At 50.8% G+C, this 15,173-nt stretch overlaps 5 protein-coding genes across 5 annotated transcripts; 2 read left to right on the forward strand and 3 right to left on the reverse strand.

Moving 5' to 3' along the window:
• Nucleotides 1-219: 219 nt before the first annotated feature.
• On the reverse strand, nucleotides 220-3,623 carry DEU56DRAFT_982750 (uncharacterized protein). The gene is made up of 7 exons (XM_041359911.1): nucleotides 3,484-3,623; nucleotides 3,004-3,424; nucleotides 2,776-2,947; nucleotides 2,575-2,632; nucleotides 2,376-2,512; nucleotides 2,105-2,320; nucleotides 220-2,048 (listed from the first exon to the last, which is right to left on the reverse strand). The coding sequence occupies exons 2-7, from the start codon at nucleotides 3,187-3,189 to the stop codon at nucleotides 454-456; spliced, it is 2,364 nt and encodes a 787-aa protein (XP_041205281.1). The 5' UTR covers nucleotides 3,190-3,424; nucleotides 3,484-3,623; the 3' UTR covers nucleotides 220-453.
• An 82-nt stretch (nucleotides 3,624-3,705) lies between these two features.
• Nucleotides 3,706-4,423, forward strand: DEU56DRAFT_530739 (DUF1903-domain-containing protein). The gene is made up of 4 exons (XM_041346657.1): nucleotides 3,706-3,766; nucleotides 3,826-3,853; nucleotides 3,912-4,153; nucleotides 4,283-4,423. Exons 1-3 carry the CDS (start codon nucleotides 3,758-3,760, stop codon nucleotides 4,118-4,120), a joined length of 246 nt encoding a protein of 81 aa, XP_041205282.1. The 5' UTR covers nucleotides 3,706-3,757; the 3' UTR covers nucleotides 4,121-4,153; nucleotides 4,283-4,423.
• A 174-nt stretch (nucleotides 4,424-4,597) lies between these two features.
• On the forward strand, nucleotides 4,598-6,346 carry DEU56DRAFT_758661 (uncharacterized protein; the record flags this gene model as incomplete). Its single annotated transcript, XM_041350254.1, has 2 exons — nucleotides 4,598-6,258; nucleotides 6,316-6,346. 2 exons carry the CDS (start codon nucleotides 4,598-4,600, stop codon nucleotides 6,344-6,346), a joined length of 1,692 nt encoding a protein of 563 aa, XP_041205283.1.
• Nucleotides 6,347-6,521: 175 nt separating this feature from the next.
• Nucleotides 6,522-10,752, reverse strand: DEU56DRAFT_530752 (putative aminoadipate reductase). Its single transcript, XM_041346658.1, has 12 exons — nucleotides 10,310-10,752; nucleotides 9,904-10,258; nucleotides 9,549-9,850; nucleotides 9,100-9,485; nucleotides 8,832-9,047; nucleotides 8,618-8,779; nucleotides 8,403-8,558; nucleotides 7,789-8,353; nucleotides 7,459-7,737; nucleotides 7,250-7,396; nucleotides 6,877-7,161; nucleotides 6,522-6,797 (listed from the first exon to the last, which is right to left on the reverse strand). The coding sequence occupies exons 1-12, from the start codon at nucleotides 10,610-10,612 to the stop codon at nucleotides 6,549-6,551; spliced, it is 3,405 nt and encodes a 1,134-aa protein (XP_041205284.1). The 5' UTR covers nucleotides 10,613-10,752; the 3' UTR covers nucleotides 6,522-6,548.
• A 2,458-nt stretch (nucleotides 10,753-13,210) lies between these two features.
• On the reverse strand, nucleotides 13,211-14,181 carry DEU56DRAFT_915768 (uncharacterized protein; the record flags this gene model as incomplete). Its single annotated transcript, XM_041357783.1, has 3 exons — nucleotides 13,211-13,416; nucleotides 13,479-13,652; nucleotides 13,713-14,181. The coding sequence occupies 3 exons, from the start codon at nucleotides 14,179-14,181 to the stop codon at nucleotides 13,211-13,213; spliced, it is 849 nt and encodes a 282-aa protein (XP_041205285.1).
• Nucleotides 14,182-15,173: the final 992 nt, after the last annotated feature.

Below are 15,173 nucleotides of genomic sequence, written 5' to 3' on the forward strand. Positions count from 1 at the left end.
GACGAGATGGCATGAAAACAACAGAGCCAAGGAAACCGGATGTAAAGTTTACAAGGTCTAGGCGCCGCGTGCGATATCTTGCTTTCAAGGAATTCAAGAACATGCATGCATATTATCAACGAACAAGCGTCGATCATATAACAAGGTCACAAGAGTACAACAACATGCAAATTCCAATTTCGTAATACGATACAATTACGTCACACACACAAGCGCTCATTTGGACAAATCAAAACGTGATTCTGCAAAGGACGTAGGTATGAATATCAATCAGAGTATGGTACATATCGACCAACGAATGGCAAGTACAACCCAACCACAATACCAACGAATGAAAAAGTACAACCAAAGGTTCAGATAGGAATACAAGACTCAGAGTCAGGCCTCAGGCGGAGAAAAAAAAACCAGCGCGGCAACGATACACGTCCCTTCAACTTGCGGCACACCTTCACCTCACCAAGGCTGCTCGTCAACAGTACCCCATCCACTAGTAGAGCTCTTTGGAGCAGGAACCTTCGCACCCCCACGTCCGCGCCCGCGCCCACCTCCACCTCCACCTCCACGCTTGCTAGCGACACTGGAAAAATTGTCTTCAGAGGGGTATCCAGCAGCGCTATGGGCGTCCACCTCGTCTGCCCACGAATTAGGTGTCTTCTTATTGGACCAGGCGTTATTGGTATTGGTATTGGTATTGGTGCCCGTGTTGGTGTTGGTGCTCGTGTTAGGTTGGGGCTGCGGTTTCTGCTGCTGCGGGGCCCTCCATTGGGATTGAGACTGCGGCTGGGGCTTCTGCTGCGGCTGGGGTTTCTGCTGGGGTTGGGACCTCCACTGGGACTGCGGCTGGGGCTTCTGCTGGAACGGAGGTTTCTGTTGGGATTGGGTCCTCCACTGGGATTGAGGCTGAGGCTGTTGCTTCCACTGGGACTGCGGCCTCTGCTGAACCCAAGGCTCAGGCTCAGGCGCAGGCTCAGGCTTCCAAGGATCAAAGCTAGCCTCAGATTTCCCCCAGCCATCATCATCGTCCGCAGGCTGCGCCTCCACTCCCTCCTCAGGCTCCTCTCCACCAGCACCCCACCCCGAATCCGTCGTATTCCCCCACGCATTCGGCGTCTCATCAGCAACAGATTCCGCGTCGTTGATGCTCTCCCGGCGCTCGATAGCAGCAGCAGACACGATCGCCCGCGGGGTGCCCCGCCAATTCGACTTCACAGCCGCACCGCGTCCTCGGAAAGCATCAGGAGCGCCACCGCCACCGCGCTCAGAACCTCCCCCACGTTCCCCACCACCCCTCCCAAATCCCCTCCCCCTCCCCCTCCCTTTCCCCTTCTTAGCACCCCCACCCGCATGACTCTGCGCCTTCTCCGCATCCCTCACCTGCTTCGCATACTCCCTGCAAATCCCCTTCTTGCAAATAATCCCATGCGCATTGCATATAATCGGCTTCTCCTGCTCCTTATCCTCCCCCAGCTCCCTCCACTGCGTCTCAGCATCCACAGGCGCATCGTCCCACGTAACACCCTCCCCACTCGGATAATCAGACCACACCTGCGTACTCGTCGGCTCGTCCCACTTCCCAGGCGCGATCGAGTCCCACTCGGCGAGATTAGGATCGAGGTCATGGTGGATAGACATCCCGTCTAGTGCACGTTCCATGCTTTCGGAGATTTGCACTTGGACTTTGTATGGATCGGGATCGGGATCGTCGGGCGCGGTTTCGGGCGTGAGCACGATTTCGGTGCCTGTGCTGGAGGACCCGCCGCTGGAGCTCCAGCTTGTGACGCTTGTGTTGTCGCGGTCGAGGCTGGGTGCTGTCTCGATGCGGGGTGCGTTGGGTGGTGTTGGGATTCCGGGGGGATGGGTTGGGTAGGACGTTCCTGCGCCCCAGGCTTTTGGACCGCTCAGACCGGGAGGGGCGGTGGGAGATTGATTGGATAAGGTTCTGGGTAGGGGAGAGGGGGCTCCGCTGAGGGGAGTGTTCCTTCCTGATGCAGCGGGGGAGTCTGACCACCCGTTTGGCCCCAGGCCTGAGGGCGCAGGAAGACCGACCCCTTACGAAGCCTTTAGACTGGATGGTACTTGAGAACGAAGAAAGTAGACGACGTACAAACATCGGATGCTTTTACTGCGACGGGCCCGCCACCAATTGCGGGCTGCTTCTTGAGCCCTGCGATGGGCGGAGCGGAAGTAGCGATGGCAGCCTTCCATGCATTGCCGATTGGTGCTGTCGATTTTGGGGCGCCTTTAGACCACGCACCTCCCGCTGCCTTTGCGATGGGAGCGGGGAGCTGTTTGTTGGTTGTCCATGCTTTGGAACCGACGACTATCACGGATGGTGATGAATTGTGAGTGCAGTGACAAAAGAACCTCAGGCTTACCTGGTGCAGGAGCCGTCAGCGTCTCAGGGGGAGGCGGCTTTACAGCGCCGGGAAGGGGCCTGCACATGGGATGATTGGTCTGATCCTCAATCGGCACCTCACAAAAATGGGTTTCAGGGTAAGGAAAAGCGATTAAACTGTAATAAAGGTATGGTACGTCAGTTTATGTAACGTAGAAAGTTAAAGGATGGGGACTTGCTGATTGTTCGGCGACCAGGTCTTAAACCAAGCGTCTTCGACGAAAATACGCTTCCAGCCTATGAAGGAAATCGGATACGGTATTAGCCACTTGATCCGTTCATAGAAGGTAATCAAGATTCCTTGATTATCACAGAACCGATCAAGGTTATAAAGTAGCAATCGGCCGGGCGGCAGAATTGAAATTAAGCGCTGGACTGACCATTTTTCTGTACTTGTCTTCCTGTGCTATAAGTGCAATAGAAGACCTTTGTTACTTGATCCTGCTCGTGGTTTGTGGCGTTATTGAGGAACTCTCTCCAGCGATGCTCGCCGAGTAAGCGATCGAGCCGGGGGCACTCGCGAGCGATTTCGATGATAACCATGTCGCGTGCCTGATGGGGTGGAAGGTCAACGATGTGTGCTGGAGAGGATCCGCGGTGGCACTCACACTGGGCTTATGGAAGAACGCGTAAAAATACTTGGCGTCGATGCAACACGCCACCCAGCGGGCAAAATCTTGTCTGTCCTTTGGTAGTTCCATATTACAGTGTCCATCAAGGACATAAGGGTGAACTACGGTGAGGTAGCGAGGTTCATCGTCACCGGGAGGAGGGGTAGGGATACGTTTTGGCATGGTAGAAAGAATGTACTGAGCGAATTGGAGGAGATGGAGTTATTTAAGTGAAAAAGGATGGGCATGCGGCTGACGTGCTGGATCTGCGTGGTGAGTGGCAACTGTCAAGGATCCCCCTGAAGGAGTTTAGTTGAAAGGGTGGGGATATATATGTTGCTATGGGTGCTGTATAAAGAGAGATAAAAAGTCGGGGTTGGTTTGACCGACCCTGATGATAATAACAAAGATCGCGTTCCTGTGTAGACATTAGTTGTCAGATCTGGTTTGATCCCTGCATATATTGAACATTCGAACCAGAGAAAGGTTTTAGCCAGGATTCAGCTTTATATAAATCACTTTCAAGGTCGGCGTGAAATATTGAAAGGGTGGTTTATGGAAGACTATAGACAGGAGTGGGTCCAAGAGGGTCCATCCGATTTCAATTAATTATCCTTGGTCGACTGTGAGAAAACACCGCCGCAGATTACCGTAAGGACAGCCATCGTAGAACATATGACGTAAGTATTAACTTGTTGACAAAACATCACAAAGGCGTCGGGTGAAGTTATCACTCTCTCGCGGCAGTGATATGAAACAGGTAATCAACCCGTTACACTCATTGCATCGACCCCGAAACTGACCGATCCACATCACCAGGAACCCGGTCAACCTTGCCAAGCCGAAGGTATGTTATTCCTCGTGCGCTCCTTCTACAACATTTTAAAGTTTGTTTCGTACATAAGCTTGTGCACTCCAATCCTGCATTTCAGCCAACACGTACTCTCCAGATAAATGCGAAGCCCATCTCAAACGCCTCTACCAATGTTGCTCCAAATTATATCAAGACCACACGGAGAAAAATGATTCAAAACGTGCCAGTGACGCCAACTTATCGACAGCGTGTCCAATGCCGAGTGTAGTTGAACGCTGGCTCAAGAACCATCCATCATGATCGCTCCAATTGCATAACGTTCCTCCAACCTGAGTACGTGCCACCAACATTCACTTCACACCATCTTTCAACCTTGGCAGGGCTCAAGTTCACCATCCTTCAGCTTTGCCTGCCTCCAGATGCAAAGCGTGCACTCACCCTTGCTCAATTCAATTACTTTAGAAGCGTAAAGGTCGCGTCACGTCTCCTAGATGTTACGAAGAACCGGCTATTGGTTTTACATGCACAGCCATACCGTTTTTTAAGCGCGCCAAAGGCACGCATCACACTAAATATACCTCCACCGACCGCGAGGCTGTGGCGCAGCACAGCTACAAAGCGTCACTCACAGTGAGCGCCCGCAACTTAAGCCCGTCATATAAGCTCGTGTCGGTGTAATTTCACCGTCGGCTCGTCTATCGGTTAATAAAGGCCCTGCTGGCACCCATCGCAACGACTGAATCGCTTTCCTAACAAACCACTAACTCTGACTCCACCATGACATCCACAAATTCAGATACAAGCTCCACATTATCCGCACAAACAATCGCAGGAATCGTCATTGGAGTCGTCGCAGGCGTAGCCATGGTCGCAGCTGCATGCATCTATTTGCAGCGCTGGAGGAGAAGCAGAGGAAGGTTCACGAGGCTTCGCAAGGGGATGAGGGTGGCAGATCCTGAAGAAGAATTCATGTCGCGCGGATCGAGCATCAGCTTTCCGAGTCGGCGTACAGGGTACGGGCACGGGCAACAACCATCCGTATCTCTCGAGCCCCTCCTACTTTCCCCGCCCCACACATCCCAAGACATCCCAGTCGTCCCAATCCCACCCGACTGGTCTTATCTCCCTCCCGCCCTCCCCAACACCCCAACAGATCCCAGCTATCTCACCCTCTACGACACAGAAGACCCATTCGCCCGCATCCAAAGAGCAATACTCCCAACACATCATATACCGGTTGCAGTGTCTTCCGCGTCACGCAGGGTATCGCACGAGGTACCGGCTAATCAGTTCTCCAATGCCAAGACTCCTGGGGCAAATTCCCCGCTTTTCATCAATCGCACACTCACTCGTCCCTCGGGTCCGGACTTTTTCTCACCTCGGACACCCACTTCCTCGTTTTCGTCGGCAGATCCTTCCCATATCCAATCCATACCGTCTCCATCTCGAGTCGGAGATGACGCCGTTCATACATTCGCAAACACAGATGCAGACGCAAACAGAGGGTCGCCCAAACCACAAATACCTGCCCTCAGTCCCCTGACCGAGAAAACCAAAACCATCCTGAGCGAAATCGACGCCAACAGCCCCGAATCCATCTATTCACAAGAATCCGCACAACACCCCTCCCACCCCCCAGAACCCCAGCTCCCCACACAACCCCAACCCCCACCACAATCACCAAGGAGGGGCAGAACGTCCCAGAGATATTCAAAGAAGCTGAAATCACCAGAACTAAGCCCCGTGCTTGAAGCTTCCTCATCAGCGAGTGGGCATGGGCATGGGAATAACGTCTCAGAACTCGATAAACAGCCGTCCCGCACGTTCTCGGAACTCGATAGATCGTCGTCTCTCTCTGTCGCGCTCTCGCATGGCGCATCCTCCACCACCCCCGAAGGCACCTCCACCTCCTTACCCCTACCCCTACCCCTCCTTTCCTCCACCAACGCATTCGGAAAAACCGGTTCTGGTTCTGGTTCTTCAGCATCGACAGCGACGCTATCCCCCGCGAGCAGCCGAGCGACGAGGTATCCCTCATTAGCGAATTCCACCTCAACACCGTCCTCGTCCAACTCAAATCCCCATCCCCATCCCCATCCTCACTCTGATCCAGCTGCAGAGTGGCACCGTCCACCAGCAGGCCTCGGCGCGCTCAAACATCTCCAGTTGGACCTTCCAAGTCCAAATCTGCAATTCGACCTTCCAAACCCACACTCGGACCTCCTCCCAAACCCACACTCGCACCCAACACCAACATCAACACCGAAGACGCCAACACTACCCCAACCACTACTCATAGCCGACAAGAAATGGAAACGTGAAGAACCGCTCCACACACAAGCTCGCCTACGTGCGCACTCACCAGGATGTGTCCCGGAGGTCGAGCAAAGATCGATGCCGATAGTACAATGTGGGATTGCGAGTATTGATGTGACATTGTGAGTGTGACTTGTAACTGCACGTCGTGATGTATGTATGTATACATGCATGGATAGGTGGATGGATAGGTGGATGGATACATTATGAAGGATACAACGGACCTCTAGTAGTAGGAGTAGTAGTATATAAATTATTCATACATGTGTGCTTGCATGGATACACTTGGGGATTACAAATGCGTGTGGGATTCCGCGGACAACTCATACTCATAAACGTCATCTACACAACAGTGAGTACGAGCACAACACAGATAAAATTATCATGGACCACTGACCTTTGGGTGTCGGTGTTATTGGAAAAACCCTTTGCTTCCCCAATACTCCACCCACGCCTGCGCATGGCTCGGTCCAAGCCATTCAGACTCCCGCGCAGCAAGAAGATGCATCGTGCTGCTCAGCGAACATGCCTTGTCCGTCACAAACTGCAGGCCTTTACCAGCTTCCGCCTCTGCCTCCACCTCCGCATCACCAGAACCAGTACTACTTTCGTTCTGGGGCCGCAATAAACCTCGAAGGAAAGGAAGAATTTTGAGCGCCGGCTATACAAATAAGACCAGTCACGATCAATACTCATTTCATCCCCCGTCCATGAATGAAAAATGAAGAATAAAAACTCACGACTTCATTAAAATCTCGTTCCTTCGCGGCCTGCGCGCGTCGTTCCAATTTCTGCATCCACCCTGAATAAGGCTCTAGCGGCAGCAGATGCGGATGCGGATGCGGATGTGAATCATGGTTTTCTATTTGGCCAGAACCTACAAGCGCATCTCTCACGCCCTCGAAGATGGTCCGCCATTGCACAGGCCTCGGATGCGTGATATTGACAACTGGGACATGCGTCTCGGACAGCGCAACGTCAAGAACTGCAGCAGCAACGCGGTCCGCGGGTGTCCACGACACGACCTTTATCAAGATTCAAAAATTAGAATTCATACATAAAACCAGACTAGCCCAGTCTATCGCGCAAAACAGAAGCAGCAACTTCACTCACCCCTGGAAGGTCAAGAAGCGAACCGAGCGCCAAGCTCGACTTGACAAGGATAGGAACCCAATCAGTCGTAGCCCAAGCCCCTGTAGGCCCACCGGCAATCTGTCCTACTCGGAGAGAAGTAGTTTGCAGACCGGATCGGGCGATGATCTGAGGTGAGGAGCGCTGAGTCAGTCACTTGATTTCGCTCAGATAAGGGTGAAGACTTTTACCTGTTCGGCAACGTACTTCGATTCTCCGTACCCAGAACCTATTGCCATAGCAGGATCACTGAGAAGGTCCTCTGGGACCGGACCCTGACTTGGATCCCAACCCAATGCGGATGCGATGGACGAAACGAATATGAACCGCAAAGAAGCAGCGTGCGGAGAAGCGAGCGCTAGGTCGAGAAGCATCCGCGTACCCCGAATATTAGGTTCAAAGGAGGAAAGCGCCAAATTGAAGTCGACACGCCATGCATTGTGGATGATCATGGTCACCGAACATTTGAGCTTCAGGAGTCACATCAGCGAGAAGCCCAGCCAAGTAAAAGAGGGACAAACCCGTTCGTAAGTGGGAGCTGCCAAACCTAATCTGTCCTGAGAGATGTCTCCCTCAAGATAAAAAATCTTCCTCGACGAGGTTAGGAGTCGGGTATTCAGCCCTCTCTCCTCGAACGCTTTGAGCTGACGCAGACTGCTGTATGTTCCTGGAGCCGCAGAAAATCGATTGAGAAGATAGATTGTCGAGACCTCCGGTCGTCCAAGTAGATCAGCAAGCATATAGGATCCTAGCGTCCCGGTGGAACCAGTTAGGAGCACGACACGCCCGCCATCAAGCCTGGCTCGCTTCGCAGGTCTCTCCGTCGAGCCAGACTCAAGTTTCAGAAAATCAGCAGAGTATTTTTCAATCATGGAACCGATTGCGCTGATATGTGAGTCTCGTACGGACTCCGAATTTCCATCCGCACATTTAATGAGGGCAGAAACCTTCCGTGCCAGTGAATTGATTGTAGGGTTCTCGAAGATGATGTTTTGCGTGATAAGGGAGGAAATACGCTGCATCCCTGGTTCGGATGACCTCCGTAGGCCGCTGATGAGCCGATTCCTAAGGTAAGTGGCGCTTAAGCTGTGGAGCGATTTAGTGACAACGTTCATCAATCAAAACAAGCTCATACCTATCAAAGCCCTGCGTGAATAAATCTATATTTGGATTGAGATCCGTCCTAACATTCGCGGCCTGTGATAACAACCAGAAGGCTAACTCGTTCTCCGTCCATTGTGATGGTAAAGTATTGTCGCCAACTTCATGACTGAGTCCGACGACGTCATATCTGATTACAGACGCTTGAGCGAGTGCCAGGGAGCATGATAAGAATTTGCAGACACTAACAGTGCATTAATTTCTTGTTCATATGCCTGGAGTGTCGCCTTTCTTTGGATAGTGCCTTTCATAGTCCGGGACACAGGCTTGGCGCGACGAGCGACTAGAATCATTTCTTTGAAAATACGACTGTAAGTTGGCACAGATGCATTAGCGTCTTCTACATATGGCCTGAAAAACCCGTGAGTCCAAGATCTTGTCTCACAAGGAGAAATGCACTTACCATACTCGGTTTCGAAACTGGGCGACCTGTTCCTCATTATCCACATCAATGAAATGATCCACGGTAGGTTCGATCAGAACTCCAACTTGGTTTCGCTCACGCCCGAACATGACGGCGCCGTTTACATAGGGACAACAGCTGATGATCGTCTCCATCTGCGATGGGACAGTCTTCTCCCCAGAGGATAGGACGATAACATCGTCCGCTCGACTAACACTGTGCCGTATCACGCCAAGTCGCCTTACACAGTCAACAAGAAAGAACTTACATTTTCCACAAGTGCTTCTGGGTTGGGTGTTTCACAAAAAGGTCGTTGGTGGCATAACCCTGCACATCGGGAAGGTTTTCGATGCTCGGCTGAAGTTTGTCTGATCGCTGTAAAGGCGCAGATGCAGCGCATGGCTTTGATTGTGCCTTGACACTTACCAAGACTTGGCATTCGTATAGATCAAGATCATGAGGAGCCCAACGAATATTGACTGTATCGGAGAACTCGACCCACTGCCAGTATGGGTTGCCATTGACGACTGAGTCTCGAGGAGGAAGGATAGAGACCGGACCACACTCTGTCGCACCGTAAAGCTGTGCAAGCGGTATTCCAGCGGTGGTAAGAAAGTCTCCTTTCTTTTCCGAGAGAGGGCCGCCCCCATACACCTGTGAGTCACGTGGTCAAATGCATGGGATTCCAGATGGAAGAAACACTAAAATATAACGTACAACGTATCCAATCTTTCGTAGCGCCTGTAGTGCTTCTTCCGAATCGGCCCACTGTTCGAGGTGATATGGAACGCAAAGAACGATATTGGTCCCGGTCTGGCTGATGCATTCAATCATGTTGTCCGATGTCGGAATGGTAGGTAGAGTCCGCCGATCTCCCACGGACGTAGGCGCGTATAATGTTGCTGTAACACCGATAAGCATTGCATACAGCTGTGCGGCCACGCCAAATATATGAAATGGAGGAAGGGCCATCACGCCGAGACGGACCGATGGGTAGTTCCTGTATTGCCATAACAGAGCTGGGCAACATATCAGTTTCAACTTATCAAAGATGAAACAAAAGCAGCCGCACGGGCGTTCATCCAGCTAAGTTGACCCCTGTGATTTTGAGCGATAGGCTTAGGGAAGCCGGTGCTTCCAGAAGAATGCATATATAAAACGGTCTCGGTTATGCGCGTGATGGTGGAGCGTTTAGGGTATGGCACAAATGGGTGGACAAGTGATTCGTTACCCAAATGAGGGTAAACTTCTGATATGGGTGGTATCTCGATGATTGTCAGGCCGGCACCACTATTCCCCATAAGGCGCCGGACATCATCAAGGAGAGCGGCGTGGTTTGGGGTAATGGATGCTATACGACGGCAACTGGTTCGCAGAAGTAAATCGACTATGGCTTGTGGAGGGTTGCGAGGAGACATAGGAAACGGCTGCGTAATGTGAAATCAAGCACAGATAAAGTAAAAAGGATGGGAGCTCACCACAGTGCCTGCGATCATGAGACCGGCTATCAAAGTTGTATACAGGAGGGTGTCTGTGTGAACAACTATTGCTGTTACCTCCCCTTCAACTCCAGTGCGGCTGGGACGTAGTGCATGGGCCATTCGATGAGCAGCTCTGCCGAATTCGTGGTAGGAAATGGAAGTTAATGTGCCAGTTTGTGTGTCTGGAAAGATGTATATTGGGAGAGCGGCATTCCTCTGCATGTGAAAGTCAATGATATCTGGAAATAGGAGTGAGCCATCGAGAGGAGGACACTCCGGCTTTGCAGATACAGCAGACATGACTCTGGCCACGGAGGTGGACTGGAGGATGTCAGGGGGGGTATTCGAAGTATATATAGCACGGAAGACTTATAAAAAATAAGTTGGCCAGGGTATCTGATCAGGTGCTGGCATAGAGCGTGACATCGCAGTTACGAAGACAGTCCGACCATTTGTATCAGGTGGGATGAACTTGTGTAGGCACGTAATGATGACCTACAACGTGTTCAGAGCGCAAAGTCTTCAAAATCGGTTATCGTCCCGCAATTTTACCCCGACTCGGACCGCACAATCAAGTCCAATTAACACGCCGACCACGACAGTTTGTATCCAATAGGACTAGCAGCTGGCAGGAGGACCACGACTGGAAAGCGTGCAGCCAGGCTGGTTTCTGGCTCAGGACTCAGGAAAGTTAAACGATTCGTCCGTTTCGGAGATGAAAATAAATAAATAATATCAATTCACGTGGTCCAGCCAGCTGCCAGGCCCCGGCAGGGTCCACGTTGACGGTTGACCACCACCATCTCTGCAAAAGCCCGAGTTTGAGGACACGTTCAGCGACGTTGGCCGATACCCGATTTTTATTGACGGATCCCGTAGAACATTTACATTGAACAAGTCTATCAACTCCAATTATCCCCTTCCACGTGCTCCCAGAATTCTTCGCGGATCTGTGACATCGAGAAAGCTGGCAAGTCTAAATCTTTAATTCCTCGATTCCCCACTTCAAGATGCATTATGCATGCTGTGCAGCCTCAGGGAGGACAGGCGCCCGGATCCCGGACCTGCACGTCCGATTCAACACCAAATCAGCGCCCATCATGGCTCAAGAGTGTTCATTCTGAGCACCCAGAGAGGCATTGTCTGTGCCTGTTGATCTCTTCCATCTCACTCAGAGCAGTATTCAGCTATGGTTGATTGATTATCGCCGTTAACGAGCGAAATGAAGAGTAACTTGTGGACTAACCATACAAAGACAAGTACAAGTCGCAAATCATCAAGATTTCTGATTCTCGACTGACAATAACGCATGGTCGTAGTTCTTGGCTAGGCCGTCACCAATCCCTCTCTCCCACCAAAGACCGCCGCAGCTGTGCGTTGTAGAACACATCAAGCTGTCATCGCAAGGGAATCCTAGCCATGTCAACAAGAAAAGTTTTTCTACCTTCTGCTAACTCAGTACTTAACGCAAGCAGACCAATCGCCGCCTCAGCCTTCACATCATTCAACTGCAGGTGTACATGAATTCCTTACAGTCATTCGAAACCCCGGCATAAAGCTCATTTCGCTCTCTAATCAAGTCACACAAACCTGTCTTTAAATGGAGTCCTTATCCCCATTTCCGCCTTCACAACACAACAACAACCAAGCTCTTTAAATGACGACCGAAATACCAGGTGAGGATGTACTCAACGGGGGAGGCAGAACCTCGATATGAACAAGAATGGTAGCGGCCATACCATCAGCAGCCTGGCACCCCCTAGGAGATTAGGACACATCCCGATTCCCGATACACGAAGAAAAAGCTCATGTACTCCTGCTGCATTCGGTAGCGCATGGCTCAACAGGAGCCGTTCGGTTAACGGAAATCTTGAACCGAAGCCACGTTGAATCCGCTCTTAACGATCTGAGCAGTCGTAGTCAAAAGGGGCGTATTCAAATCCTTCTTCGCCGCTGATAAACCACGACCCGGTCATGCTACACGTCGCGTGTGATACCGCTTGTGTATTGATATGGGTATGTGAGAGGAATGTTGTTTGGTGTTGGAAAGACAGGTACCCGTTTCGTTTGTGGTTCTCACCAGGGGCAGCGGAAATGGGTGCGGGTGCGCACAACCCTGAACACGAGCTCGCGCACAGTGCGAGCGATGTGAGGATGGAGAAGTTGGTTGTTCTGAGGCTCGGGAGGAGACCTTTAAGCATTGTTTTTTTTCTAGGCGTGAGGGAGCTTGAGTCGTCTTTTGAGCTTCCTATCATTTCATACTAGAGAAACAACAGCTGATGGTTGTAGTGGAACGAAAATAAATTAGCTTGAACGCTTTCCTTCGCTCGTGAGGCTTTCCTGCTTTCCTGCTTGTCAGAGACTCGCCAAATGCTGCGCTTTTTTGTGCAAAAAAAATCGTCCTGTTGAGATTACGCTCCCAGCGCCCTGAACGCCTTGGTGTGGGACGTGCCCTACTGGTCCGGATGCTACACGTAAGTGCCAGTAGCGGTCGACGGTACTGCGTAGAATCCGGGGCTGACTGATATGACATGACAGGGCTACTAATACTTGAACGTCATTTCCAGCTTTGCGTGTAGGGTACCATCAGAGTCCGCATATACGGTGTTGCTATAGCATAACACAATCAGTTCAAGGAGAAGAAGAGTCACGAAAAAACAGCGCTACAAGCACATTCTTGCAACATTGATTGAACCAAAGATGTGAGTAAAAGACTTACTTGTCCATCGGCCAATCACCCAAAAGTCCTCTGGCCTTGTCGGGTTCGGTGTTTTCAAGTCGGTAACGACTATGGTCGCATCTCAGGCTTGGCCAACATAAACAAGGGAGCAAGGGATAGTCCCATATAAATAAAAACCTTCAGTAAGCGTTGGCTCCGAATGAGTCAGAACGATAAACCTACTCAGCAGGTACGTGCGCGCATGTTATGCGAAGAGGAGCCGGGGCCGCATAGTTAGAAGGCCCTCTTCTGCCAGCGTGGGCCTCTATCAGAAGTACAACGTCCGAATCCGAGTCTGAATGCACTGGCAAGCTATCCCAAGTAAGACTATACTCAACGCGCCACTTTCTCCGTCCGATAAAAAAGCGCAACTCCCATATACGTCCTGCAGAGAGTTTCATATTCGTATCATCGGGAAGAAAAGGCCGAACGACATGGACCACATACCCCGGGCAACAAATTCTACGTTCAATTTCCGTGCAATGCGCAGGCGTTTCTGGAACATCCCGAAGCAGAAAGAAGCAGTGAAGCGGTTATTGTCTAGTCCATCCCCTTCATGGACCTGAATCATATCTTGTGGACAACCCAAAACGTGTCTCAAAGACGCATCCTTCGAGTCGGCTAATAGTATACGATGGATTAATTGATGCTAACTCGGGACATTAAGTACCATACACTTACGATTAGCGTTGCTTCCCAAATCCAAATGCATAAATAATGCGTTATCGCTGATTGTCATACATGCACGACGCAAGTCATAAATGCCGACATGGGAGTATTGGGGAATGAATTCAGCAAATGCCTCAAAGGCTTCTCGCCGGTTGTTTACGATCGCCCAATACAGCGCTGTGTGATCTTCAATGTTGGGTTGTTGCAAGAGGTCGGAGAACTCTGCTGCTGAAAGAGCAGCAGCGCAGGAATTGAGGATTGGAGTGATATTGGTAGAAGAAGGGGCGAAATCGAGAGAGGTAGCAATTTCGCGGATGTGAGATAGAACGGTGGCACGACGTTTTTTCTTGGATCGGCGGTGTAAGAAGGAAAATACTGATCGTTTTGAATCAACTGATACTGGCGTAGAAATTGCATCATACGAGGGTGGGGAGTTGGTGACGGTTGCGCTGTCATTGAAGACTTCGGACTTGGTATCCATTGTGAAGGAGCAAAGGAGACAGACCTCCGGAGGTACTTACAACTTACTAAAAACATAGGGGGCTGCCAAGCATTAATAATGACCTCCTGACACGCTCCACTAAGTACTGCTGACCGACCTGCCCTCCTGCCATGCCCGATGATCTGTACACACGTAACACGGCAACCTTGGTCAGACACCTCCTCCAGCGCAGGAAAACAAAGAAGGCAATTCTTACCTGTCTCAGCCTTCGTCCAAGTGGCAGCCGCATATCCATTTTCGAAATATCGCAAAACAGAATTACAGCGGCTTGATTGCAGGCCCCAAAAATATGTCAGTTTCGTGGTAGTTTACACGTGTATTGCTTACATTGACATTCGAGACATGAGGCTCCTTTCCTGCTCTGCTCAAGTCCTGCAAACCAGTCTTCAAAGGAGTCCTTATCCCCATTTGCTTCGCCATGCCGGTCAAGCTCTATAACCGACAACCGATTATATTCGATGTTCAACGGGGGAGGCGGAACCTCCGTAGCAACAAGCAACATCACAAATGGTAGCAGCCGTACCAGATATCAGCAGCCTGAGGCACCCCCTACGAGATAGATATGTAGAGGGTTGTTTTGCACTTGTATTTAAGCCACCTGTCGACTCTGTTGGCTGTGCGGAGATCCTCCGGTTTTGAGAGATACTTGCAAGGCGCGTTGAATAAGCCAGGCACGGTCGACGGGGGTCAGGTCAGTCAGACCACATCCTCTACATCCTCGATGACAAGAAGACATTAATATTGTTGGGTGTTTTTATGAGTGAACCGGCTAAAAGGGATTAGACCATCGATATGTCTTGGAGCATATAAGGCTTGCGATTCCCGTGTGAACACAGGCGGGCCAGGTCAACGTGTAAGCTGACATCAAATTGAAGGCAAACAAGTGCACAGTAATCAATTCACTTGTATGACATACATCCAAACCAAGTATTTGAAATATTCCAGAGTTTATTCAATAGTCCGCATTGCTT

The sequence above is a fragment of the Suillus clintonianus genome, assembly GCF_016758775.1.
Source record: "Suillus clintonianus strain FC179 chromosome Unknown DEU56scaffold_73, whole genome shotgun sequence".
NCBI lineage: Eukaryota > Fungi > Basidiomycota > Agaricomycetes > Boletales > Suillaceae > Suillus > Suillus clintonianus.